Genomic DNA, 27,827 nt, shown 5'->3' with positions numbered 1-27,827 from the left:
GAAAATTAGTATTCTAAGAGCTTACTTTGCATTTATTTCATTACCTTCAAGATTGAATACATCTGCAGATTATTTAGCCCACTACTTTCTCATTTTAAAATGGATGTTAGGGGTTTCTGTCGTGGCTCAGCAGAAACAAATCTGACTAGTATCCATGAGGACACAGATTTCATCTCTGGCCTCTCTCAGTCAGTTAAGGATCTGGTGTTGCCATGAGCTGTGGTGTAAGTCGCAGACATGGCTTGGATCTGGTGTTGATGTGGGTGTTGTGGAGGCCAGTGGCTACAGCTTCAGTTCAACCCCTAGTCTGGGAGCCTCTATATGCTGTGAGCACTGCCCTGAAAATTCAAAAAATAAATGAAATTGATGTTCAAGTCCTTTGCTTTCCTACAGTGAATTGAGCATGTTCTTGTTCCTGTTTTTCACGGTATTCCTTCAAACTAAGAATTGGATTTTTGTCGTAATTTGCTGTAGACCATTTAGGTAGTTCATGTATATATATAACAATCATTCATACAGAATGTCTGAGAGTTTAAAAATTTTGTTGTAAAATCTCTCAGTCATCTTATGTTCTCCCTGTTGTTTGTTTTTTGACTGAAGGAACTGAGCTGTCACTTAAATATACTTCACTTGTGAATCCTTGCCTTACACAAAAATAAAAATGAATGTTCTTCATACTTTGTGCAAATAAATCATGCTTTATGCATATTTCCAACTGCTTTCTATTAAATCATTTGTTCCTTAGTGTCTTTCCATCCTTCTCTGAATAGACATATTTCAATAAGTTGAATTATGTTCAGCCTCTCTTCAGATGTTCCTCTTTACATTTGACTAAATGTCACTTTATCTTGTGTATGCTTAATTGAATCCATGTATTTCTATGTAAGAGGGTATCATAAACTTAGTGCTTCAATCTCATGTTTTTAAAATTTGCTGTCAGGTTATTTCTTTTCGTGTCTTTTGCAATCAAAAATTGAATTAGTGATACTATTCAAATATAACCATATATCTTTTAGAATTTAGTTTGGGATTTTCCTTTGATTTTCTTTCATTTAGTTTTTTAATACTGAATTTTATAAACTGCCATAGATACATAACATGGATGAGGGACCCTTCTGACTTGAATTTCCAGAAGTAGCAGGGAGGACACCTAATCTTCAACAGTCTCTGACACCATCTCTCCTTACTCACCCTCCTGCTCAATTTCATCACAAGACTGGCTTCTGTTTAAGGACTGGACCATATAAAACAAGCACTTTCCTCTGGGCCTTCACACCGGCTGTTCCCTTGCCAGACACATACTTCGCAGGTAAGCTCATGGCACCAACTCTCTCTGCCTTGATATCTCTGTTCAAATAGGACTGTGTTCACAGGTCTTGCCTAAACACACATTAAAGATAGGACTTCCTCAGCTCCGATTTGACCCCTAGCCTGGGAACCTCCATATGCCACAGGTGTGGCCCCAGAAATGATGACAAAAAAAATAGTACTTCTTCAGAATTCCTGCTGTGATGCAGTGGGTTAAAAATCTGATTGTAATAGCTCAGGTTGTTGCAGAGGTTGTGGGTTCCATCCAGGCCCCAGAACAGCGGGTTAGGGATCTGGCACTATAGCTGTGACATAGGTGGCAGTGGCAGCTTTGATTCAATCTCTGGCCTGGGAACATCTATATGCAGTGGATATGCCCATTTAAAAAAAAATGGCAATCCCTCTTCCCTCTCTCTTTTATACCTGCACTCTTTTTCTTCATAACACCTGTAACCATATGATATGCTACATAATTTTTATTTCCTTACATGCTCTCATCATAACTGGATTTTAGGAGTTTTGTATTTTAGCACCCTATGCTCTCTGCATTGACAGTACCTAGAACAATATCGCAATTCAATTTACAATTTTCAAATGTAGATTTTCAATTTACAATTTTCTTGCATATGAAGTTTAATTTCATGTTAAAACTGGGAATACATGACATTTGGGTGGAAAAAAATGAGATTGGGTCACTTTTGCTATTTAGAGATGACACAGGAGATTCTCTAAAGGGGAACAAATCCATGAAAAAATATTGAGATTCATTTATTGTTGGCAAAATAGAAATGGTAGCATTTCAACAATGTGAGTAATGCCCCAATTATGAAGATTAGTCATATTATTTTCCCCTTTCCTGACAGTCACTTTCACCACCTAGCACCAAGAAACCTGACCAGAGTTTCAGAATTTCTTATTATGGGATTTTCACAGGAGCCAGAACTGCAGCCACTCAGATTTTTGCTTTTTCTCTCCATGTACCTCATCACAATGTCTGGAAACCTTCTCATCAACCTGGCCACCATCTCTGACTCTCATCTCCACATACCCATCTACTTCTTCCTCTCCAACCTTTCCTTTGCAGACATCTGTTTCACCTCCACCTCCGTCCCAAAGTTGTTCTTAACATTCAAACACAAAGCAAAGTAATAACCTATGAAAACTACATCATCCAAATGTGTTTTGTTACATTCTTCATAGCATTGGACATCTTCTTCCTGATTGTGATGGCCTATGACAGATTTGCTGCCATCTGTCACCTCCTGCACTACACACCTCCTTCACTACACATGAAACCCTGGGTCTGTGGACTGCTGGTTCTGGTGTCCTGGGTCATAAGGGCCCTGCATTCCCTGTTAGAAAGTTTTCTGGTGTTGCAACTGTCCTTCTGTCAAGTCTTAGAAATCCCTCACTTTTTCTGTGAACTCAATCAGATGAGCCAGCTTTCCAATTCAGACACCTTTCTCAACAATATGGTGATGTATTTCATAGCTGTGTTTCTGGCTGGTGGTTCCCTCTTTGGTATCTTTTACTCATACTCAAAGATAGGTTCCTCCAAACATGGAATCTCATCAGCTCAGGGGAAGTATAAAGCATTTTCCACCCATGCATCTCACCTCTTAATTGTCCCTTATTTTATTAGACAGGTTTAGGAATGTACTTTAGCTCTGCTGCTACCCACAGCTCACACACTCAAGGGCAAAAGCCTCAGTGATGTACACTGTGGTCACACCCATACTGAATCCCTTTATCTACAGTCTGAGGAATAAAGACTTAAAGAGGACTCTGAAAATTTTCTTTGGATAAGAAACTATAAAAGGTTCTATTGCTCTATGGTGTCAGCACTCTCTTTGATAGAAGAGCTCAAAGACTGAGTAAAATGCTACCAGTCTTCTATCACATTGTGACGGTAGAACATACCTCTTCTATTATTCTTGGAATTTTTATTTTTATTTCAAGTTCTCTATACAATTTATTAACCCACATGTAAATTTTGTGAGGTCTCTGATATCCAAGAGCCTTTCCCTTTTTTCATTCTTATACTGCCCCAAATGTATTCCTGAACATGGATGTGAAGCATTTGAAAATTCCCATATAATCTCAAGAGATCTCAAGATTAATTTCTTCTCAAAAGAAATATAACCTACTGAGTATTTTTGTTTGTTTGACAAAAAAAGTAGTCATGAGTTATACTACCTCTCTTCAGGAGAAAACGGTTCTTGACAACGAAAGCCATTTCTAAGTTTATTACAGATAAAAATCTGGGACCTCTGGGGTTTTTTTCACTTTCACAAACATCATTCGTAGCATATCACTACCTTAATTGCTCTTCTTGACAGTCCAAATTTTAACATACTGGTTGTTGTCACTGATCAAGGATATTTTTCTACTCATTAGAATCTTGCTCTTCTATACAGCGTGTATCCACCACATCTACCCTAACCACTGGCAAAAATTGATAGTAAAATACATGTCTCCATGTGCCATCCACACAGAAAGACAATTATGAAAAAAATAGATTGATATAATACAGCCTTAGGATTGATTTGACCTTAAGTCTGAAGAAACAAAATATTAAATCATAAATTTATTCTATGAGAAATACTTTTCAGGTATTTAATCTACTCATTGAAATATGGAGTATCGATGTCCATTTGTAAGATGCATTCAATAAACTGAAGGACTGGAGGGAGGTTTTGGGTTTTTATTCGATTATTTTCTTTTTCTCTTTGAAAATATCCAGTGCCTTTACAAAATATGCTTCCTTCTATTTCTTCAAATAAAATATCTCCCACTCTTCAACATTTTCACAACTATTAAAAAGGCAGAGAATGAACACTATCCATATCATCCATTATATATCATTTTCATAATGAAAGGATGACTCCCCAGAAACCTTAGATTCTTGTTCAAGTAGTGATTCAGAGTCACAAGTGTCATGCAAATATCCCTGTTCTTCCAATCTGTCCATGTGACCCTAAAGGGACACTAATGGAGTTAATTTTTAATCAGTTATATGAAATAAACTTGAATAACAGAGTAATCATGCATGTTATCTTCAAATAGAAGAATGAACGCCTGGAACAAGCAGAATTAAATTATTACTATTGCACTCAGTTCTATCTGATCAGATTATTGTATAAGTTAGTTAGTGTGAAACTGGGCAGGAAATTGTGGGGCCTCCCCAAGGACAGACAAGAGAAGGACAAGTGACATATGATATCACTTATGTGTGGAATCTAAAATATGACACAAATAAACCTACCTACACAACAGAATAGACTCATGGACATAGAGAATAGGTTGTGTTTGCCCAGGGGGAGGTGTGGGATGGACAGGGACTTTATAGTTGGCAGATGCAAATTATTACATTTAGAATGGATAAGCGGGTCTTCCCTTCACAGAGCAGTGGATACAAATCCAACTAGGAGCCATGAGGTTGCAGATTCGATCTCTGGCCTCACTCAGTGGGTTAAGGATCCAGCATTGCCATGAGCTGTGGTGTAGGTCACAGATGCAGCTTGGATCTGGCATTGCTGTGGCTGTGGCATAGGCCATAGGCTACAGCTCCAATTAGACCCCTAACCTGGGAACATCCATATGCCGCAGGTTCAGCCCTAAAAGAACAAAAGACAAAAAAAAAAAGAATGGCAATGATGTACAACTGTATAGAACAGGGAACTATATTCAGTCTCTTGGGATAGACCAGGATAGAAGATAATATGAGAAAAATAATGTACATATATGTATGACTCAATCATTATGCTGTACAGCAGAAATTGATACAATACTGTAAATCAATTATTCTCCAATTTAAAAAAATTGAATTCTCCTGGCTTATAACTGGTATCTTGGGAACAGAGAATCAGCAGGAAAAATTCTTCTGTTCATACCAAATCCCAGGGAAATCATGAAGCAACTGTACCTAATGAGCAGATGCATAGAGCGGTAAATATCTCCTCTGCTCAGTTCCTGAGCTTGGACAACCTGTGCATGGATGAGACAGTTTGTTGCTTTTTAGAGTCCTACATCTGACTAACAGGCTAGTGCTTAATGCCGTCCTGCTGTCTTGCCTGGGGACAGAGCTTCACTCTCCATCATCAACCATCCAGGAAGACATTCAGACTTCCACAGGGTGAACTTCACCTCAGAGTTCCCATGCAGGTGAGTCCAAAAGCCAAAAAGACACTGCAAAATAAACAAAATGAAATCCAAAAAATGTTTAAGTAAGGTCACCTGACAACCAATTCAGCCTAACTCAGAGCCAGAGACCACTATGATTGTTTGCTTACTTGATTAAATAATAATATATTTTTATGGTGCTAAATGGAGAAGTAAATGTTGAACTCAATGCTCAGTGATGCCGATTCAGTGGTAGGAATGGAAACCCAACTGGAAGAGGGATGAGAAGCAGGAAGTGCTTCCAGTAAAAGTCAAACATGTGTCCAAGATCATGAAAGTGTCACATCCTTATTTATAATATACTTATACATATATCACACTTTATAAGTTTCCAACAAGGTTTTATATCTCAGTTATTCCCTCATGTTTTTTTTTCCCTTTTCCAGTTAGATCTATATCTAAAAATTACTTCACATCTGGCCATCTTTAGGAAAACATACTTCTTTACCATTTGACTAAAGATCACCTGTGTCATCCTTAAGCACACTGAAATCCAACTTCATATAAGATGAAATTATAATTTAGACCCTGCTTTATCTCACTACCTTTTTTTTTTTTTTGTCTTTTGTCTTTTGAGGGCCACACCCACAGCATATGGAGATTCCCAGGTGAAGGGTCAAATCAGAGGAACAGCTGCCGGCCTACACCACAGCCACAGCAACCAGATCTGAGCCACATCTGTGACCTCCACCAAGGCTCATGACAATGCCAGATCCTTAACCCACTGAGTGAGGCCAGGGATTGAATCCAAAACCTCATGGTTCCTAGTCAGATTCATTTCCGCTGTGCCATGATGAGAACTCCTATCTCCCTACTTGAAAAGCCCTTCTTTATATACTTTCACTTTCTGGTCATGGGCAATTTAATTTTATATTGTGACCCAAGTTTATGATGTTAAATTATTATTTCATGTCTTTATGTAACTTACTTATAGATTTTCATTCAACTTTATTACATACAGTTTTTTCAAAACCACTCCACTTAACCTGATTTCATTCTCACTGGCATTTTCCCTTAAAGTCTTATTTTCTTTTAAAACTTCAAAAGAATGTACATGTATGTATGCCTGGGTCATTTTGCGCACAGCAGTGGTTGCCACAACACTGAAAATCAACTACACTTTAATAAAGAAAGAAATAAAAAATAAATAAAACTTCTATATTATGCATACCCACATACACATACATTTTTACACTAATAAATAATAGAATCCTATGCATGTTGTAAATGCTCTTTATGTTTTAGTGAAGCCATTGTTCCTACTTTTTGTCCCATCTTCCTTCTTTTCAAAAATTCCTTGTAAACTTGCCTCCAATCACTAGCATAATGAAGACTGATTATTTTTATTTTTTATCTTTTAGGGCCACACCTGTGGCATATGGAAGTTCCCAGGCTAGGAGTTGAATTGGAACTTCATATGCTGGCAAACACCACAGCCACAACAATAATTGATCTGAGCCCCATCTGCAACCTACACTGCAGATCATGGCAACACTGGATCCTTAACCCTGAAGTGGGACTAGGAACTGAACATGCATCCTCTTGGATACTAGTCCAGTTCACTACAGCTGAGCCACAACAGAAACTCCAAGACATGATTTTTATGCCTGTATAATAGTTTATGGTGTGCCTATGACACTCTCACTTTGAAGGTCTTTTATATCTTTTATCACTAACTTGCTATTATCCAATGCCACAAAAAAAATGGTTTTAACATATTGTTTTTTTCTTTTTTCTTTTTTTGGCCCCCCTGAGGCATATGGAGTCCCTGGCCAGGGATCAGATCCAAGCCACAGGTGCAACCTACACTACAGTTTCAGCAATACTAGATCATTAAATCACTGCCTGGGCTGGGGATCAAACCTGAGTCCCAGTGCTCCAGAGACACTGCCAATGCCATTGAGCCATAGCAAAAACTCCCCCAAAAATATGTTGAGATAGTGAAATTCAAACTATGGTTCTGACTGTGGATGATCTTCCCCTTGAATACATTGAACATGTGCAGGGATTTTTTGGCTGTCACACATGGAGGGCTCGGTACAGGTCAGAGATGATCCAAAGTTCCTACAATGCACAGTATAGACACCACCACAGTCAATAATCTGGCCCAGGATGTCCATCATCCCAACATTGAAGAACCCTGAGTTAAAGAATATCTGCATTTTGAATCTTATAGCTGTCATCAAATTTTTCCCTATAATGTTGTAACATGTCATGTTTCTGCCAGAAATATCAGAGAGTCTCCTTTGCTACTAGTTCCAAAATTCTCAGCCCATATTTGACAGACCTTTAAGTTTTTTCTCATGGCCATATTATGAAAGATGGCTGATTTCTTAGACCACATACTGAGCTAGAGAAAATACTTATATAGATTGGATATCCATTTTGATTTGCCTGTAATGACTATATTTCCTTATAATGTATGTCCATTTTTCTACAGCTATCAGTCTTTCAAATAATTCTTATAATTGACTATTTTTCAATTAACTTGTGAGGTACAATTTTGGGCATTAAAGTTTTTAACTTTATTTAGTTATACAGATCTATTGCTTCTGTGTTGCTTGTAATATTTAAGGTGGTTTTGCCCACCCATTGATTTCATATATTTAGATGTCTCTGTTCATATAAAACATGTTGGTTATTCTTACACCAAAGCCATGACCTCTCTAATTTTTTGTAAGCTGTGAGAAAAAGTGAGAAACCTCATTTTTTGCAAGATAGATGGACATGTATGCCCACTTTTATCAACATTAAACCTTTCCAAATAAATTGAAATACAACATTGCCACATATTAAAAGTTCATATACAGTAAAACAAAAGTATGAATTCTTTCAATAATAATAACTGAGTATGTCCTGCATTCCAGAGCATTCTAGGAACATTATATTGCAAATGATTTACATTTAGGTCATTGCCAACTTAATTAATCCATACTGACATCACAAATGTTTGCATTCATATTTCTTGACAATTAGTTTTCAGTGCTCCATTTAATTCTGTTTACCACATTTGTTTTGAAACCATAGTATTTAACCTGGTTTCATTCTTCTTGTGAATCTTTTTATTTCCTAACTTTTCATTTTTCTAAATTTATTTTTCTACAAGTTCACCTATGCTCACATACTCAGCTAAAATACAAAGATGAACAAAACGGTTGAAGTCCTTGCATGTTTGGAGCTAGCATTATAACTGAAGACACACAGCACAATGAAAAAATGTGTGTATGATACGATGTGAAGAAAGTTATCCAGTGAAAAGGTTGGAATTTTCATGGTGTTTATAGGTTTGATATGTGTGAACTTTGGAGGCCATTGTTGGTTGGACAAAGATCAGAACAAGGACTAGAGTGTGCCCAGAAGACATCAGAAAAATGATCAAAACCCAAAAATAACAGAGAAGATGCCACCTACAAAAGGGAGAAAGAGGCTTGCTTCCTCTGCTTTCAGACCTTGTGAAAACAATTAGCCAAATAAATGTGAAACAGGCACAGGAAAAAACAGGTTTTGCTGCCTGATCATAAAAATGGCCACCTTTAAATTCATATTCATCATAATTTATATACCCTTTTACAGAGTATTGGTTTATGCCCTTGGCTCATTTTTCTTGAGCCATGCCATCCATAAATATTTCACACCATAAGATATTGCTAATTGATCTTTGGATAAATTTATTTATTCCTTTTTATTATTTCTCCTGGGCATCAAGGAAATATAACAGCACCTGAAATGTCACAAGAACCAAAGAAGCTTTCCTTTGCTAATATCTCTCAGGGATCATTGGAGGTTATTAGATCTGTATTCCCTTTCATATCCATTCTCTCTGTCTCTGTCTCATTCTTCCTCTGTAGATAAATAGGTAGATAGATGATAGATAGATAGATATTGAGATACAATTTTAGAGAAATATAGATATTTGGATATACACATAGGCATATTTGTTTACTGAAAAAAAATTAGGTGTCTCTAAAAAAACGCATTAAAATGCCATACTGAAATCTAGAATCCAGTTTATCAGTAACTAAAGATTAAAAAGTGGAATTTGGGTGCTATTTGTACATAATCTGATCTGTACAACTTGAGTTGTGTCAACCTCTAACCCATTCAGTGTAGTTAAGGATAAAAATACATGGAAGTAGCACAGACTGGGAAGCCAAGGTCTGTAATATGTTTGATCTATACCCCTTGCTTGAGGTCACTGTTTTTTATTTTATTTTATTTTATTTTATTTTATTTTATTTTATTTTATTTTATTTTATTTTATTTTATTGACTTTTTGCCTTTTCTAGGGCTGCTCCCATGGCATATGGAAGTTCCCAGGCTAGGGGTCTAACCAGAACTATAGCCATCAGCCTATACCAGAGCCACAGCAACACGGGATTCAAGCCACATCTGTAACCTATACCACAGCTCACGGTAATGCTGGATCCTTAAACCACTGAGCAAGAAAAGGGATTGAACCAGCAACCTCATGGTTCCTAGTCGGATTTGTTAACCACTGTGCCATGACGGGAACTCCTGGAGTTGGAATGTTATCAAGTTATGAGGGGAGTCTTCATCACATTGTGTTGGGGCCAGATGAGGTTATTAGATCTTTCCCCCTAACATCCATATGTCCATTTCATTTCTCTATCAAAGTCTCTCTCTCTTACTATTTTTATTTCTTTAACTACTCAACTGAAAGTGGCCTGACCAAAATGGAACCCAGAGTTTATTTGTCCATGATAAACTTATAAAATGGAATTTCTGGGTGCAATCTAAACATTTTCCATGGAAAATTTAATCTGATCTAACTCATTTGAGTTGTAAGGAGGGTGTTTCTGAGTAAGAAATGTGTGGTAGTAATTCTTCCCAGGACATCATGGGGTGTGTGTGCCTATGCCTTATGGAGTGAGAGCAGTTCTCAAAATAGAGGCATCTGACTCATATATTAAGGTAACAAAATGTACAGAGGCCAGAATTCAATCAACAGATAGTGCTAACAAGGGGATCTTCTTTAATTTAAATGGCACCCTTGTGATAAAATGAATAAAATGAGTAAAATGCTAGGAATGGGATGTGAACAGGGAGATTCTCTGTATACTCAAGTTGTAGCTATAGGAGAGGGGGCCACCTTTTTCCTCAACAACCTCTGATACCACCTCTCATCACTCTGCCTTTTGTTCATTCCTCTGCCCCACTGGCTTCCTTGTTTGGATCTACACATAGAAAGCCAGCATCTAGAGTTCGCCTTGTGGCTCAGCGGCTAGCAAACCCAACTAGCGTCCATGAGAACGTGGGTTCGATCCCTGGACTTGCTCAATGGGTTAAGGATCTGGTGCTGCTGTGAGCTGTGGTGTAGGTTGCAGATACAGCTTGGATCTCATGTTGCTGTAGCTGTGGTGTAGGTCAGTGGCTACAGCTCCGATTGGACCCCTAGCCTGGAAACGGCCATATGCCATGGGTGCAGCCCTAAAAAGACAAAAGACCAAACAAAACCAGTAATTTCCTCAGGTCCTTTGAAGTGACCCTTCCCTCTTCCAGAAACACACTTCTAATATCATAAAAATTATTTCTCTCTCTTTCTTGAAGTCTGTATTCAAATATAACTTTGCAGACCTCATTTGAACATTCTGCACAAAATGAAACTTCCTACCGTTCTCCCATTTTGCCTGGTTTTCTTTTCAAAATTCATGCCTCAGACTTTTTCATCTTCTGACATAGTATGTAACATTTTGTTTGAATATCATCTTTCAAATGGTTATGGGAATCTATCATTCCATAATCATTCTCAAGGAGAAGGAAAAGGGGAATAGATATTTGTTTTTTTAGCATAATTTATTCCCTCTGTTGCTTGAAACATGGTTGGTACTCAATATATATTTCTTAAATGCATGCTGAAATGGACAAAAATTCCTAGTCAGTGATGAAGTGGGGATTACCTCAAGAAGAAGTTACCTATACCCAAAATATTAACATAATTTTCTTTCCATCAACATAGAAATTGAAGTATTTGGGGAGTACCCATGATGGCACAGTGGTTAATGAACCTGACTGGTATCCATGAGGATGCAGGCTCAATCCCTGGCCTTGCTCATTGGGTTGAGGACCGACATTGCTGTGAGCTGTGATGTAGGCCGAAGACACAGCTCAGATCCCATGTTGCTGTGGCTGCTGCATAGATCAGTAGCTATAGCTCCAGTTCAACCCCTTGCCTGGGAAAGTCCATATGCAGTGGGTGCAGCCCTAAAAAATTAAAAAAAAAAAGAAATTGAAGTATTTCAGCTATTTGAGTTATGCCAGTTTAGATGAAATTCATTATGACATTTACCTTTTTTTCCTGATAGTCACTTCCATCCAATGGAATCAGGGAATGATACACAAATTTCAAAATTTCTCCTTCTGGGACTTACAGAGGATCCAAAATTGCAGCCCCTCATATTTGGGATTTTCCTCTCCATGTACCTGATCACTGTGTTTGGGAACCTGCTCATCATCCTGGCTGTCAGCTCAGACTCCCACCTCCACACACCCATGTACTTTTTTCTATCCAACCTGTCCTTTGTAGACATCTGTTTCACCTCCACCACCATTCCAAAGATGTTGTGGGACATACAGACCCAGTGCAAAGTCATAACCTATGAAGGCTGCCTCACCCAGATATATTTTTACATACTGTTTGGAGGTTTAGATGATCTTCTCCTGAGTGTGATGGCCTATGACAGGTTTGTGGCCATCTGCCACCCACTGCGTTACATGAGCATAATGAACCCTGGACTCTGTAGACTGTTGGTTCTGCTGTCATGGATAATGATGGCCATGTATTCCTTGTTACATGGCTTAATGGTGTTGCGATTGTCCTTCTGCACAGATTTGGAAATCCCCCACTTTTTCTGTGAACTCAATCAGGTGGTACAACTTGCCAGTTCTGACACATTTCTCAATAACCTGGTGATGTGTTTTGCAGCTCTCCTCATGAGCATTGGTCCTTTTTCTGGTATCCTTTATTCTTACTCTAAAATATTTGCTTGCATTCATGGAATCTCATCAGCTCAGGGGAAGTATAAAGCTTTTTCCACCTGTGTGCCTCACCTTTCAGCTGTCCTCTTATTTTGTTGCACAGTGTTAGGAGTGTATGTCAGCTCTTCTGCTACCCACAACTCACACTCAAGTGCAATAGCCTCAGTCATGTACACTGTGATCATCCCCATGCTAAACCCCTTCATCTACAGTCTGAGAAATAAAGATATAAAGAGTGCTCTGAGGAGATTCTATTTGATGCCAGGTAAAAAATGGACAATTATCCTGGGAGTGATGAAATGACCTTAAGTGCATGACTCAAATTCTCAGAACCAGAAATAGGGATTTTTTTTTGATCATTGTATAATAAAATTTTACCCTTCAATTTATTTTCTGGGATTTCCTTTTTAGGGGGATCAGCTTCTGCATATAATTGCAGGGAATTCTTTTTCAAGATTTTCCTTCCTCTGATATACAGGTGGTTTGTACTTTGTCTCACTTCAAAATTGTCCTGCATTTGGATCAGAAATGTTTGGAAATTCCATTCCTTAGTGGGAGATTTTAGAATTATTAAGAATAATTACTTCTCAAATGATATACATCATCCCAAGTAACTTTTCTCTGGTCTCCCTAAAAGAATTGTCGTGAGTTTCATTAATCTATGAAAAATACAGCTGGCAACTAAGGTAATTTTTATTATATGTAATAAGATGCATTGAAGCTGTGCATATGGAGAGATGACTAAAGTTGTATGAGGGTTTTAGACTAATCAAAATGTCAGTGCCCATAATCCTTGTGTTGTTGAAGGGCAACTTGCGTATACATATCTAATATGTATATATGTCCTCATCTTTGAAGGATGGACAATGAGGGAGCCCAAATGCCTATGTACTCATGTGATTCTTTTGTTTCTGTATCTATGCAAGATGATGGATGTTAACTATTGTGATAATGATAATGATTTCACAAAATATATGTCAAGCATTATGCTGTCGCTATACCTTAAACTCATATGGTGTTGTATGTCAAACACATCTTTTAAAAAAATATGTAAACAAAGCTTATGCTCCATTTCTTGCCTTTTACATCCTTTTTCCTAGGCAACATTAACTCCCTCAGAAAACTTCCATTAGCTATTTTTACAATATGTCCAGAGTTTGTCAAATGTATCTTTATAAAACTGAAAAAAGGAGGGCTCTGAAAAGGTTCTTTGAGATGGCAGCTATAAAGGGACATACTTTGGCAAGCAGTTACATAGGGATGGAAAATTGGCCAATTTCTTTTCAGGATGCAAAGCGTTAGAGCCAGAATTTAATATTATTTGATCACATTGTGAAGGTAGAACTTGCTCCTTGCCTGTATTTCCTAAAATTTTCATTTCTTGAATTCAATTAGTCCTTACTTTTGAAGTAACTCACATTTATAAGTTTCCTTCTTGGTCTGATTTATGGACGGTTTTCCCCTATGTCAATTTCCTACTTTCTCAATGTTTTCCCCAAACCTCATTCAAAATAGTTAAAATTCACATTTACTTCATGGAGTTATATAGGTTTATTCGGAAAGATATTTTTATCCAATGACATACATCATCCTGAATAAATTTTCTCTTGTTCAACAGAAAGAATTGTCATGAGCTCTTGTAATACTATGAAAAACATTTTATTGGTAAGGCAATTTATGTCACAGTATAATTGGTAGTGGTATAATTGTGGAAACAGAGACTACAATTTTTCAGTTTTGTGTATAGCATTCCTTTGTATATCACTTTTTTCCCTTTTTTAAAGAGCTGCACTCATGGCATATGGAAGTTCCTAGGCTAGGGGTCAAATTGGAGCTACAGCTGCCAGCCGACCACATAGCTCAAGGCAATGTTGGATCTCCAACCCACTGAGTGAGGCCAGGGATCAAACCTGCATCCTCATGGATACTAGTCAGATTCTTTATGGATGTACCACAACAGGGACTTCTGAATATCACTGTCTTAACCACTCTTTTTGAAAATAGAAACTTCCAAGTTACAGCTTGGTGTATAGATACTTATAAGTATCTGGGTTTAGTTCTCATTCAAATCATATTAAATTACTCAGCTCCATCCACAGTTCCTGTGATAGTCACTGACAAATGACAGTTAACTGCAGGTTTCCCAATGGAATCTACACAGAAACACAAATTTGAATCCATTCTGTTTATATGCCATTTGAATCTGGGAAAAATATTAACTGTGATGGAAATTTTAAACTATACTTTTTATCACTAAGAATAATATTGCATTTTCCAGCTCTATACCTATTCACTGAATAGATTTTGGTGTCCACTTGAAAGGATCCTATTTTCATCAAAGTAAAGGATTGGCAGGTGTTTTTTTGATGATAAATTATGTGTAAGCTCCAATCAGGTAAATGAAAATCTTTTCTTTCAAAATGTATGCATAGAAGATTATTGGTGGAGAACACTCAACCCATGTACACACAACTCTAACAGAGTTCTACAGCCTTGCTACCCAAACTGTGATCCTCATACCAAGACCTGAAGCACCAAATACACCATGGGGCTTGTTAGAAATGCAGTTCCTGGGCCCACCTGAGACCTGATGAATCAGAATTTGTATTTAAATGTGATACCTTTGTCATTTGTATGCACAGGAGTTGATAGATGTTCTGAGCTGGAATAGCTTTTCTCCCCATCTTACTCTTGACTTTTGGGGCAGGATAATTATTTGTAATGGAGGCTGTGTCTGTGGTTTATAGGAAATTAGAAGCATTCCTTCAGATATTGATAAATATCCCGAGGACAAAATCTTCTCTGGTTGAGAATCTTGCCCTGGAGTTTAAGAACCTGGAACACCCCAACATATTCCAATCAAGACCTCATCCTTTACTTTGTTTATAGCTTCCAGAAGAATAATAAATCCTTATGAGGCATGTCTATCCAATGGAGAATGGAGTTCAGAAAAGTACTGCCCCATAGAACACCCTGTTGTAAAAATTAAATTGGACAGTCTTAATAATATGCTAACTAGTGGTACATAATAACATTTATTTATTTTAAATTTACAAAATTGTATGATGAGGGACATGGGAATAGCTCTCAACTTCTGAATTAAGTGGGAAATTCCTCACTGGTTTAGGAAAAATTTAATAAATCCATCGTGCATAGTACCTAAATTTTTTTTACTGCCCTTCATTTTTACTTCTGTGAATTTATTTTTTTAGAGTACATACAATAAAATTCACTGATGTGGGTATAGCTGTGAATTTTGATGAATGCATAGGGCCACATTAGCATCACTGCAATCATTATACAGAACAGTTCCATTGCCCTAAAAAAATACACTTATACTGCCCTTTTAGAGTCAAATCCTCCTGTCTTTTTATTTATTTATTTATTTATTTTTAAATTGTTATTTCCCCAATAAATTTTTTTTCCTACTGCACAGCATGGTGACCCAGTTACACAAACATACACATGTTTTTGTTCTCACATTGTCATGCTCCATCATAAGTGACTAGACAGAGGTCCCAGTGCTACACAGCAGGATATCATTGCTAATCCATTCCAAAGGCAACAGTTTTTATCTATTAACCACAGACTCCCAGTCCATCCACTCCCTCCCCCTCCCCCTTGGCAACAAGTCTATTCTTCAAGTCCATGATTTTCTTTTCTGTGGAAAGGTTCATTTATGCCGTATATTAGATTCCAGGCATAAGTGATATCATATGGTTTTTGTCTTTGTCTTTCTGACTCATTTCACTCAGTAGGAGAGTCCCTAGTTCCATCCATGTTGCTGCAAATGACATTATTTTGTTCTTTTTTATGGCTGAGTAGTATTCCATTGGGTATATATACACCACATCTTCCTAATCCAATCATCTGTTGGTGGACATTTGGGTTGATTCCATGTCTCAGCTGTTGTGAATAGGGCTGCAATGAACATGCAGGTGCATGTGTCTTTTTTAGCAAAGTGTTGTCCGGATATATGCCCAAGAGTGGGATTGCTGGCTCATAAGGTAGTTCTAAGTATAGATTTTTAGGGTATCTCCATACTGTTCTCCAGAGTGGTTGTACCAGTTTACATTGCCACCAACAGGAGGGTTGTGCAGGAGGGTTCCTTTTTCTCCACACCCCCTCCAGCATTTGTTATTTGTAGGCTTATTAATGATGGCTATTCTGACTGGTGTGAGGTGGTATCTCATGGTACTTTTGACTTGCATTTCTCTAGTAATCAGTGATGTTCAGCATTTTTTCATGTGCTTGTTGGCCATCTGTATATCTCCCATGGAGAAATGTCTATACTGGTCCTTTGCCCATTTTTCAATTGGGTTGTTGGCGTTTTTGCTGTTGAGTTGTATAAGTTGCTTGTATATTCTAGAGATTATGCCCTTGTCCGTTGCATCATTTGAAACTATTTTCTCCCATTCTGTAATTTGCCTTTTGGTTTTTTCTTTGGCTTCCTTTGCTGTGCAAAATCTTGTCAGTTTGATTAAGTCCCATTGGTTTACTTTTGCTTTTATTTCTGTTGCTTTGGGAGACTATCCTGAGAAAACTTTTGTAAGATTGATGTCAGAGAATGTTTTGCCTATGTTCTCTTCCAGGAGTGTGATGGTATCTTGTCTTATATTGAAGTCTTTCAGCCATATTGAGTTTATTTTTGTGCATGATGTAAGGGTGTGTGCTAGTTTCATTGATTTGCATGCCACTGTCCAGGTTTCCCAGCAATACTTGCTGAAAAGACTGTCTTTTTCCCATTTTATCTTCTGGCCTCCTTTGTCAAAGATGAATTGACCATAGGTGTGTGGGTTTATTTCTGGGTTCTCTATTCTGTTCCATTGGTCTGCCTGTCTGTTTTGATACCAGTACCACACTGTCTTGATGACTGTGGCTTTGTAATATTGCCTGAAGTCTGGGAGAGTTATGCCTCCTGCTTGGGTTTTGTTCCTCAGAATTGCTTTGGAAGTCTGGGTCTTTTATGGTTCTTTTGTGGTTCCATATAAATTTTTGGATTCTTTTTTCTTGTTCTGTATAAAATGTCATGGGTAATTTGATAGTGATCGCATTGAATCTGTACATTGCTTTGGCTGGTATAGCCATTTTTACAGTAGTATTTTTTTCAACCCAGGATCTTGGGAAATCTTTCCATTTCATTATCCTCTTTAATTCCCTTCATTAATGTTTTATAGTTCTCAGCACATAAGTCTTTTACCTCCTTGGTCAGGTGTATTCCCAGTTATTTGATTTTTGGGGGTGCAATTTTAAAAGTTATTGTGTTTCTGTATTCCTTTTCTAATATTTCATTCTTAGGATACAGAATTGCAACTAATTTCTGAAAGTTAATCTTATATCCTGCTCCTTTGCTGAATTTTTTAATCAGTTGAAGTAGATTTTGAGTGGAGTCCTTAGGGTTTTCTATAAATAGTACCATGTCATCTGCATACAGAGACAGTTTTACCTCTTCTCTTCCTATGTGGATGCCTTTGATTTCTTTTGTTTGTCGGATTGCTGAGGCTAGGACTTCCAATACTATGTTGAATAACATTGGTGAGAGTGGACATCCTTGTCTTGCTCCAGATTTTAGTGGGAAGGCTTTCAGCTTTTCTCCATTGAGTTTTATATTTGCTGTGGGTTTGTCATAAATGGTTTTGATTATGTTCAGGAATGTTGCCTCTATATCCACTTTGGTAAGAGTTTTGATCATGAAGGGATGTTGGACTTTGTCAAATGCTTTTTCTGCATCTATTGAGATGATCATGTGATTTTTGACCTTTGTTTTATTAATGTGATGTATGATGTTAATTGATTTGCACATGTTCAACCATCTTTTTGAACCTGGGATAAATCCCACTTTGTTGTGGTGTATGATCTTTTTGATGTGTTGTTGGATTCAGTTGGCTAAAATTTTGTTGAGAATTTTTGCATCTATATTCATCAAAGATATTGGCCTATAGTTTTCCTTTTTGGTCGTATCTTTGGTTTTGAAATTAGGGTGAATGCCTTTGGGAGTGTTCCTTCTTCTTCAACTTTTTGAAAATGTTTAAGGAGGATAAGTATAATTTCCTCTTTGTACATTTGGTAGAATTCAGCTGTGAGGCCGTTTGGTCCTGGATTTTTATTTGTAGGAAGTGTTTTTATGACATATTCAATTTCATTTCTAGTGATTGGTCTTTTCAGTTGATCTATTTCCTTTTGATTCAGTTTTGGCAGGCTCTAAGTCTCTAGAGAGTTGTCCATTTCTTCCAGGTTGTCAAATTTGTTGGCATATAATTGTTCATAGCATTCTCTCATGGTTTTTTGTATTTCCATAGTATTTGTTGTGACTTCTCCTTCTTGTTTCTTTTTTTGTTTCTTTGGGTTTTTTCTCTCCTCTTCTTGGTGAGTCTAGCCATAGGTTTGTCAATTTTGTTTACCTTTTCAAAAACCGGCTCTTGGTTTTACTGATTTTTTCTATTTTTTTTAATCTCCCTACATTTTCAAAGCACTTCTGTTATGTTCTTTTATTTCAAAGTCCTTGGCAATTTAATTTTATATTAGTGACCCTTGTTGATGTTCTAAATTATTATTGTTTCATATCTCCATATAACATACCTGTAGATTTGCTTTCCATTTTGATAGATGCAGTTGTTTTCAAACAACATTACTTAACCTAGTTCATTATCTGACATTTTCCCTTAAATTCTGACTTTTGTTTAAAACTTCTCTTTCCATATTATGTATATATGCATATGCATAAAATTTTACACAATTGCATGAGTAGGATTCTGTATACATCATAAATGTTCTTCAGGTTTTCATGCAGTCATTTTTCTTATTTTTGTCCCATTTTCTTTCTTACTCATTAATTTTTCCAACCCTAGTCTAATAATGATTCTTTATTTTTATGGCCATTTAACATGTTGTGTGCCTGTGCTACTCCCACTTTCACAGTCTTTCTCTATCATTAAATTGCTATTATATCAATGCTGTAAAAATATGTTGCCATAGTAAATCTCAAACTATGGCTCTCACAGGATACAGTGAGTAAAGTTCAAAGACCTTTGTGGATGTCACATGTGAAAACCTGAGGGAGGTTATGGATGCTCTGAACATCCCACAATGCACAGGACACACCCACCACAAACAATAATCTGGTCCAGAATATCTATTGTTCCAACACTGAAGAACCTTGAGTTAGAGAATACCTGTATTGAAATATTTGTAGCAGGCTTCAGACTACTCCCTAAAATCTTCTAACAGTTTATGTTTCTGCCAGAAAATTCAGATCCAGAGCTATGATGTGGCATGGAGTGAGCAAGCCTGGAGAATTCATTCAGCTCAGCTTTGTTGCCTGGTGAGAGAGTTGTTGGAAACCTGGTGGCCACTAAAGCAAGCCTTTCTCTGCCCTGACCTTGGAGATGGCAGACTATGGGAATGTACTCCTCACAAGTGGAGTCCAGACTTCTCCATCCTTCCATTTGTCCCAGTAATCTAAAACCACCAAAGGAAGCTTGTCTCCTATGCTTAGGACCCCATGATGAGGTGCCCAGTTTTTGGTTGACTTGCTCATTCATAAAAGCAAAGTATCCACCCATGCAATCTCCTTTTTCCTCCTTTTCCCCTCCCAAAGGCACAGATCCTGATGGATTGCTTTTCTTCCATTCCTACCTGAGTGGATATCTTTCTCTTATAGTCTAGGTTGTACAATAGTTCTTCTGTCATTTCCAGTTAGCTTTCAGTGAGAATTATTCCACATGTAGATGTATTTTGGATATGTTTGTAGGCAAGCTGAACTCCACACCCTCTTATGCTGCCATCTTGATCTCCCCCAAGATTTCATCTATGCTTATGATTGAGTGGTCATAATACAGCCCTGGGTACTTATACCTTCTTCTTTATCCATTCATCCATTGATTGGCACACAGGTTGTTTCCATATTTGATATTGAAACTAATGTTGTGATGAACTTAGGGGTGCATACAATTTTTAAAATTGTGTTATCACATTTTGGGGATAAATACTCAAAACTGGAATTGATGGATCATAAGGTAGTCCTAATCTTAATCTTTTGAGCAATCTATATACTGTTTTCCACAGTGGCAGCACCAATCTACATTCTCATCAAGAGTGAATACATATATGGACAATTCCTTTATAAGAAAAGAGCAAAGTACTTACAATGGGGAAAAGACAATCTCTTCAATAAAAAATGTTCACTTTTATCCACATTCATGCCAACACTTATTTCTTGTTTTTTGATAATAGCCATGCTAACAGGCATGAGGCAATATCTCCACTGTTTTCATTTCCACTTCTCTAATTAGTGATGGGAACACCTTTACATTTGTCTATTAATCATCTATATATCGTCTTTGAAAATAAGGTCTATTAAAACTTTTCGGAAGTATATTAATTGGTGTGTTTCAAGGATCCTTATGTAAAAGACTTAGAATTTTTCACATATCAGGAAGGAACACATTCACTTTTTATTCAAAATTTCAGGCAAAGATAATTTGGGGTAGAAAAATATAATACTATGTACTCTAAAACATAACCAGAGCCTTGCTTACTCAAAGAGTTGTCCATGGTTCAGTACCTCTGCCATCAAGATCACCCAGGAGCCTCATGTCTCAGCTGGGAAGAACTGCTGAATAAGGAACTGCATTTGGGAGTTCCCATTGTGGGACAATGGAAATGAATCCGACTAGGAACCATTAGGTAGTGGGTGCAATCCTGACCTTGATCATTGGGTTAAAGTTCTGGCATTGCTGTAAGCTGTTGTGCAAGCCAGATGCTGTAGCTCCTATTCAGCCACTAGCCTGGGAACCTCCATATGCCACCAGTGCAACCCTAAAAATTTTAAAAAATAATCCACACAGCAAATTTAATTGGACAAGTAAGAAAATCCAGAAACAAAGGAAAGCAGTCAAGCAAGAAAAAATAATCATAATTTAGCCATAAAACAAAGTCAGGGACTTTAGTTCCTCCTCAAAGGCTATGGATATATCTTGGACCATATTCTTGAGTTGTTTTGCAGAGAATAAAACACCTACTGTGTGGAAAATGTTAGCTCCATGGAGAAAAGCCACCTCTGGTTGAGAACCACAAATCAGAATCTGAACACTGAAAGCATTCTGATAGAATTCCTATCAAGACTCCATTCAAGAATCAGTTTTTAATCTTCAGCAGAACATTAAATGCTTCTGAACCCCATTCCTGAAATGGAGGATAGAATTATAAAAACACAAGCTCACAGAATGAACATCTCTAAAAATTCAATCAAATAATCCCTGTTAAGGTAGGTGATAGTACTCAAAAATATCTAAATAAGTCCCATAACTTACAAATATTTTATAATGAGAGGCAAAATGACAGCTCTCAACTGCAAATATAAGTATGAAATTCCTAATGATTTTAGCAAAAGCGTCAGGAAGCCAAAGAACACACCGTTCAATATTTTATTTTAAAGGAATGAAATTGTCCCTCTTACAAGAGGGCATTAATGTCATGGGCTGTGTACCCATACCCACCACCAGTCAATATCTAATGATCCAAGGGACCTAGTCAGGGAAATTGCCTTAGTCTCACATGTTGGAGAAAATTTAAATTCAGGATTGGGATAAAGTGCTGGGAGTTTAGCCCTCTGGAAGTAAAAAGAGTTAATGGAGAATGATTAATACAAATGGAATGCTGGAAAGGGTGTGGAGAAAGGTAACACTACTACACTGTTGGTAGGAATGTAAATTGATACAACCACTAGAGAAACAGTATGGAGGTATCTCAGGAAACAAAATACAGAATTACCATATGATCCAGCAATCCCACTCCAGGACATATATCTGGACAAAACTTTCATTCAAAAAGATACATGCACTCCTATGTTCATTGCAGCACTATTCACAGTAGACAGGACTTTTAAATAATCTAAATGTCCATTGACAGATGGGTGGATTAAGAAGATGTGATACATATACACAATGGGATATTACTCAGCCATAAAAAAGAATGGAATAATGCCATTTTTCAGCAACATGGATGCAACTAGAGATTCTCATGCTAAGTGAAGTAAATCAGAAAGAGAAAGTCAAATGCCATATGATTATCACTTATATGTGGAATCTAAAATATGACACAAATGAACCTATCTACAAAACAGAAACAGACTCACAGACATAGAGAATGGATTGTTTTTGCCAAGGGGGAGGCAGGAGTTGTGGGATAGACGGGGACTTTGTGGTTGGTAGATATAAACTATTACATTTAGAATGGATAAGCAATGAGATACCACTGCATTAGCACAGGGAACTATATCCAGTCTCTTGGGATAGACCAGCTGGAAAATGATATGAGAACATGAATGTACATATATGTATGACTTAATCATTATGCTGTACAGTAGAAATTGATGCAACACTTTAAATAAACTCTTCTTTACTTTTTAAAAAATTGAATTCATCTGGCTTGTAACTGGTATCCTGGGAACAGAATCAGCAGGAAAAATCCTTCCGTCCAGACCAAGTCCCACAGGGAAGTCATGTGCTTATAGGTCATTGTAACATAAAGCAACTATACCTAATGAACAGATGCAAAGAGTTTTAAACTCCTCTGCTCAATTCCTGAACTTGTAAAACCCATTCATGGATGAGACAGTGTGTTGCTTTTTAGAGTCCTGTGTCTAGTTAACCCGCTATTGCTTAACCCCTTCCTGCTGGCTTGCCTGGGGACAGAACTTCACTCTCCACCATCGACCATCCAGGAAAACATTCGAACATCCACAGGGAGACCTTCATTCTAGAGTTCCCATGCAGGTGAGTCCAAGAGCCAAAAAGACACTGCAGAAATAAGTCAGGTAAAATGAAATCCAAAAAATTTTATATGAGGTCACCAGAGAACCAACTCAGCATAACTCAGAGCCCAAAAACCACTAAGATTGTTTGCTTCCTCGGTTAAATAACACCATATTTTTATGGTCCTAAATACAGAAGTAAACATTAAACTCACTAAGGCAACATTCAGTGACGCCAATTCAATGGTAGGAATGGAAACCCAGTCGGAAGTGGGATGAGAAGCATGAAGTGCTTACAATAAAAGTAGAACATGTGTCCAAAATTGTATGAAATAACTTGTGTAGAGAAACAGCATGTTAGGGATGGAAGGATATAATATATATTGAGGATCATTTCTTTCTAATTTTTGTGACTGAGCTTATGGAACATGTTTCAGTATTGATGAATAAGATGCACACCAAGAAATGACTGAAAATACATCCTGCAACAGTAGTTGCCAGAGACATACACTTCACAATTTCTTAGGAAAAATATGAAAAAAAAAAAAAAGAAACGTAAAGAGGGGTTGCTAATGAACTCCTTTAGCAATTATTTCCTTACCTCTGAGGCGAAATATGTAGGTGGATTTGTTACCCTTTCATTTTTTTAAAATTTTAAATAGGGAAATTTTGTTAATTATGAAAATACTTCTAGGTTTTAATGAAATAAAATTACAGTTAAATCAATTAATCATTGAAATGATCTGAAATACTAAAATCTTACCCAGTAAGCTGTTTTTCTAATTCATTATTTTTCTTCATTTCTTGATCCAAACTACTTTCCAGACAATGTTCTAACTCAGTAAATTTATTTAATTGTTTCTTTGCATCCTCAGACAAATTTGTACTTAACAAATTTTTCTGAATGTTGGCCATCATTTATTTTATTTCAAATTATCTGCATGAGTTTTCTGATTTTGTATAGTGGGATCAGAACATTTTATTCCTACTTTTGGGTAAATTTTCAAACAAAGAATTGAAGTTCTTTTTCATAAACTAGCTATTTGATTATAGTTATTTTATGTCTGTACAGATGTATTTGAGAGAAATTGTGGGTATACGTAAATTTTGGTAGTCACATCTACATTTCAGGCATATATGATCTCCATTGCTTTTCTATTTTTTCCTATCAAATTAACTAACATTTTAATATTCTTCACTTGCAAATCACTATTTTAAGCAAAAAATTCTGCAGCATTACAACTAATATATCACCCTTTGTAAGTTTCCAAAAAAAAATTAAAAATAATACTTTTATGACTATCCCTGCAAATATGGAAGTTCCTGGGCCAGGCATCAAATCAGATACAGCTGAGACCTATGCCAGAGCCACAGCAACACCATATCTGAGCCGTATCTGCAACCTACACCACAGCTTGTGGCAATGCCAGATTTTTATCACACAGATGTAGGCGAGGGACTGAACCTGCATCCTCACAGACACTATGTCAGGTTCTTGACCCACTGAGCCAAAACGTGAACAGCCAACAAGTTTTTACATCTTGGGCGTTCCCATCGTGGCGCAGTGGTTAACGAATCTGACTAGGAACCATGAGGTTGAGGGTTCGGTCCCTGGCCTTGCTCAGTGGGTTGGGGATCCGGCGTTGCCGTGAGCTGTGGTGTAGGTTGCAGACGCAGCTCAGATCCCAAGTTGCTGTGGCTCTGGTGTAGGCCGGTGACTACAGCTCCAATTAGACCCCTAGCCTGGGAACCTCCATATGCCGCAGGAGTGGCCCTAGTAATGGGAAAAAGACAAAAAAAAAAAAAAAAGTTTTTATATCTCACTTTCTCCTTCATCTTCTTTTTAACCTTTTCCAATTAGCTCTATATCTAAAAGTTACATCATGTCCAGACATTTTTGGAAAGCATCCTCCTTTACTGTTTGACAGAAGATCATCTGTGTTCTCCTTATGAACACTGAAATCCACAAATCTTCATCTAAGATGAAATCATAACTTAGACCCTGCTTTATCTCCCTGCTTTATTTCCTGGTCATTGGCAATATAATTTTATGTTGTGACCCAAGTTTATTTTGTTAAATTATATGTCTTTATATAACTCAGTTATAGATTTTCATTCCACTTTATTACATACAGTTTCTTCAAAACCACTCCACTTAACCTCATTTCATTCTCACTGGCATTTTTCCCATAAGGCCTTATTTTCTTGTAATACTTCAAAAGAATGTATTTATATGTATGCCTGGATCACTTTACTACAGCAGTGATTGGCACAACACTTAAATCAGCTATACTTTAATAAAGAATGGAAAAAATAAGTAAAACTTCTATGTTATACATACCCACATACTCATACAATTTTACACTGATGAATAATAGGATCCTATGCATGTTTGAATGCTCTCTAGGTTTTAGTGCAGTCACTGTTCATGACTTTTTTCCTACCTTCCTTCTTACAAAATAATTCTTCACAGACTTGCCTCCAATCACTAGTATAATAAAGAATCACTTTTTTATTTATTTTTTATCTTTTAGGGCTGCACCTGCAGCATATGGGATTTCCCAGGCTAGGGGTCGAATTGGAGCTACAGCTGCCAGCCTCCACCACAGCCACAGCCACAGCCACAGATGAGCCCCATCTGCAACCTACACTGCAACTCACAGCAACACTGGATCCTTAACCCACTGACTGGGGCCAAGAATGGAACCTGCATCCTCATAGATACTAGTTGGGTTCATTACAGTTGAGTCACAATAGAAACTCTAAGACTCATTATTTTTATGGCTGTATAACAGTTTATGTTGTGCTTATGCCACTCTCGTTTTGATGGTCTTTCATATCCTTTATCATTAACTCACTATTATATCAATGCCACAAAAAATATAGATTTTGGCATACTATTATTATTATTATTATTATTGTTATTGTTATTACTATTATTTGGGCAACCTCTCAGCATATGGTGTCCCTGGCCAGGGATCAAATCCAAGCCAGAATTGCAACCTATGCTGCAGCTGCAGCAACATCAGATCATTAACCCACTGCCTAGGCTGGGTAGAACCTGTGTCCCAGTGCTCCAGAGACTCTGCTGACCCCATTAAGCTATAGTGGGAACTCACAAAAATATGCTAAAATAGTGAAGTTCTAACTGTGGATGATTTCCCCCCTGAGCCCATTAAATATGGCCAGGGTTTTTTGTCTGTCCACACATGGAGGGTTCAGAAGAGGTCTGAGATCCTCCAAACCTACTACACTGCACAGAGAAGACTCTATCATAGCCAATAATCTGGCCCAGGATGTCCATTGTCCCAACACTGAAGAACCCTGAGTTAAAGAATATCCTGCATATTGAATCCCTATAGCTGTCATCATATTTTCCCCTAAAATGTTATAACACCTCGCATTTCTGCCAGAAAAATAAGGGAATCTCCTTTGCTACTGGTTCCAAAGTTCTCAGTCCACATTTGACAGACCTTTAATTTTTTTTCCCGTAGCCAAGATATGAAAGAGATTTCATGTAGTTTTCTTTTCCTTTTTTTTTTAAAGAGCTGCACCTGCGCATGTGGAAATTCCCAGGCTAGGAGTCCAATCAGAGCTACAGCTGCTGGCCTACACCACAGCCACAGCAATGCCAGATCCTTAACCCACTGAGCAAGGCCAGGGATTGAACCCGCATCCTTATGGATCCTAGTCAGGTTCATTAACCTTTGAGCCACAAAGGGAACTCCCTTCACGTAGATTTCTTAAGCCAATATTGAGTTAGAGCCAATATTGAGTTAATATTAGACCATCATATAGATTTGCCTATAAGAACTATATGCTCATATCACATATATCTATGTTCTACAATTATCAGCCTTTCAAATATTTCTTACAATTTGATTGTTTTTCAATTGACTTGTGAGGCATATTTTTGGCCCTTAATTTTTTAACTTTATTTAGTTATACAGGTCTATTGCTTCTGTGATTTTGCAATATTTAAGATAGTTTTGCCCACCCATTGATTTTATATATTTACTTGTCTTTGTTCACCTAAAATGGTTGGTTATTCTTACACCAAAGTTGTAATCTCTCTGATTTTTTGTAAGATGTGTAAGGAGAGTAAGAAAATTTTTTGCAAGATAGATAGACAGACATGTAGGCCCACTTTTATCAACAATTCAACCTTTCCAAATAAATTGAAATACAACCTTTCCATATATTAAGTGTTCATATATAGTAAGACAAGTCCTAATTCTTTCAATAATAATAACTGAGCATGTCTTGCATGCCAGAGCATTCTAGGAACATTATATAGTGTATGATTTGCATTTAGGTCATTGTCAATTTAATTAATCCATATTGACATCACAAATTTTTGCTACTATATTTCTTGACCATTAATTTTCAATGCTCCATTCAATACATTTGTTTTGAAACCATTCTACTTAAGCTGGTTTCATTTTTCTTGTGATTCATTTTATTTCCTAACTTTTGATTTGTCTAAATTTATTTTTGTCCAGGTGCACATGTACTCACATACTCAGTTAAAATATGAAGATGAACAAAACAGTTATTTAAAGTCCTAGCATGTTCGGAGCTAGCATTA

The 27,827-nt window shown here is 37.1% G+C and overlaps 1 protein-coding gene and 1 pseudogene across 1 annotated transcript; both read left to right on the top strand.

The window, feature by feature from the left end:
- Positions 1–2,133: 2,133 nt before the first annotated feature.
- LOC146405454 (olfactory receptor 7A17-like) lies at positions 2,134–3,114 on the top strand (annotated as a pseudogene).
- An 8,712-nt stretch (positions 3,115–11,826) lies between these two features.
- LOC110259100 (olfactory receptor 7A17-like) lies at positions 11,827–12,789 on the top strand. Its single transcript, XM_021082416.2, has one exon. It carries the CDS (start codon positions 11,827–11,829, stop codon positions 12,787–12,789), a length of 963 nt encoding a protein of 320 aa, XP_020938075.2.
- Positions 12,790–27,827: the final 15,038 nt, after the last annotated feature.

The sequence above is a fragment of the Sus scrofa genome, chromosome 2 (genome assembly GCF_054392235.1).
Source record: "Sus scrofa isolate SSC_HxYL_T2T_F1_AM1 chromosome 2, Sscrofa_HxYL_maternal_Yorkshire_Landrace_v2.0, whole genome shotgun sequence".
NCBI lineage: Eukaryota > Metazoa > Chordata > Mammalia > Artiodactyla > Suidae > Sus > Sus scrofa.
Note: the sequence above shows the minus strand (reverse complement) of the source record. Positions and strands in the feature narration are given on the sequence as shown.

Bases quoted from the DNA above. Each gene is read 5' to 3' on its own strand.
- LOC110259100 (XM_021082416.2), top strand. From the start codon at position 11,827: ATGGAATCAGGGAATGATACACAAATTTCAAAATTTCTCCTTCTGGGA.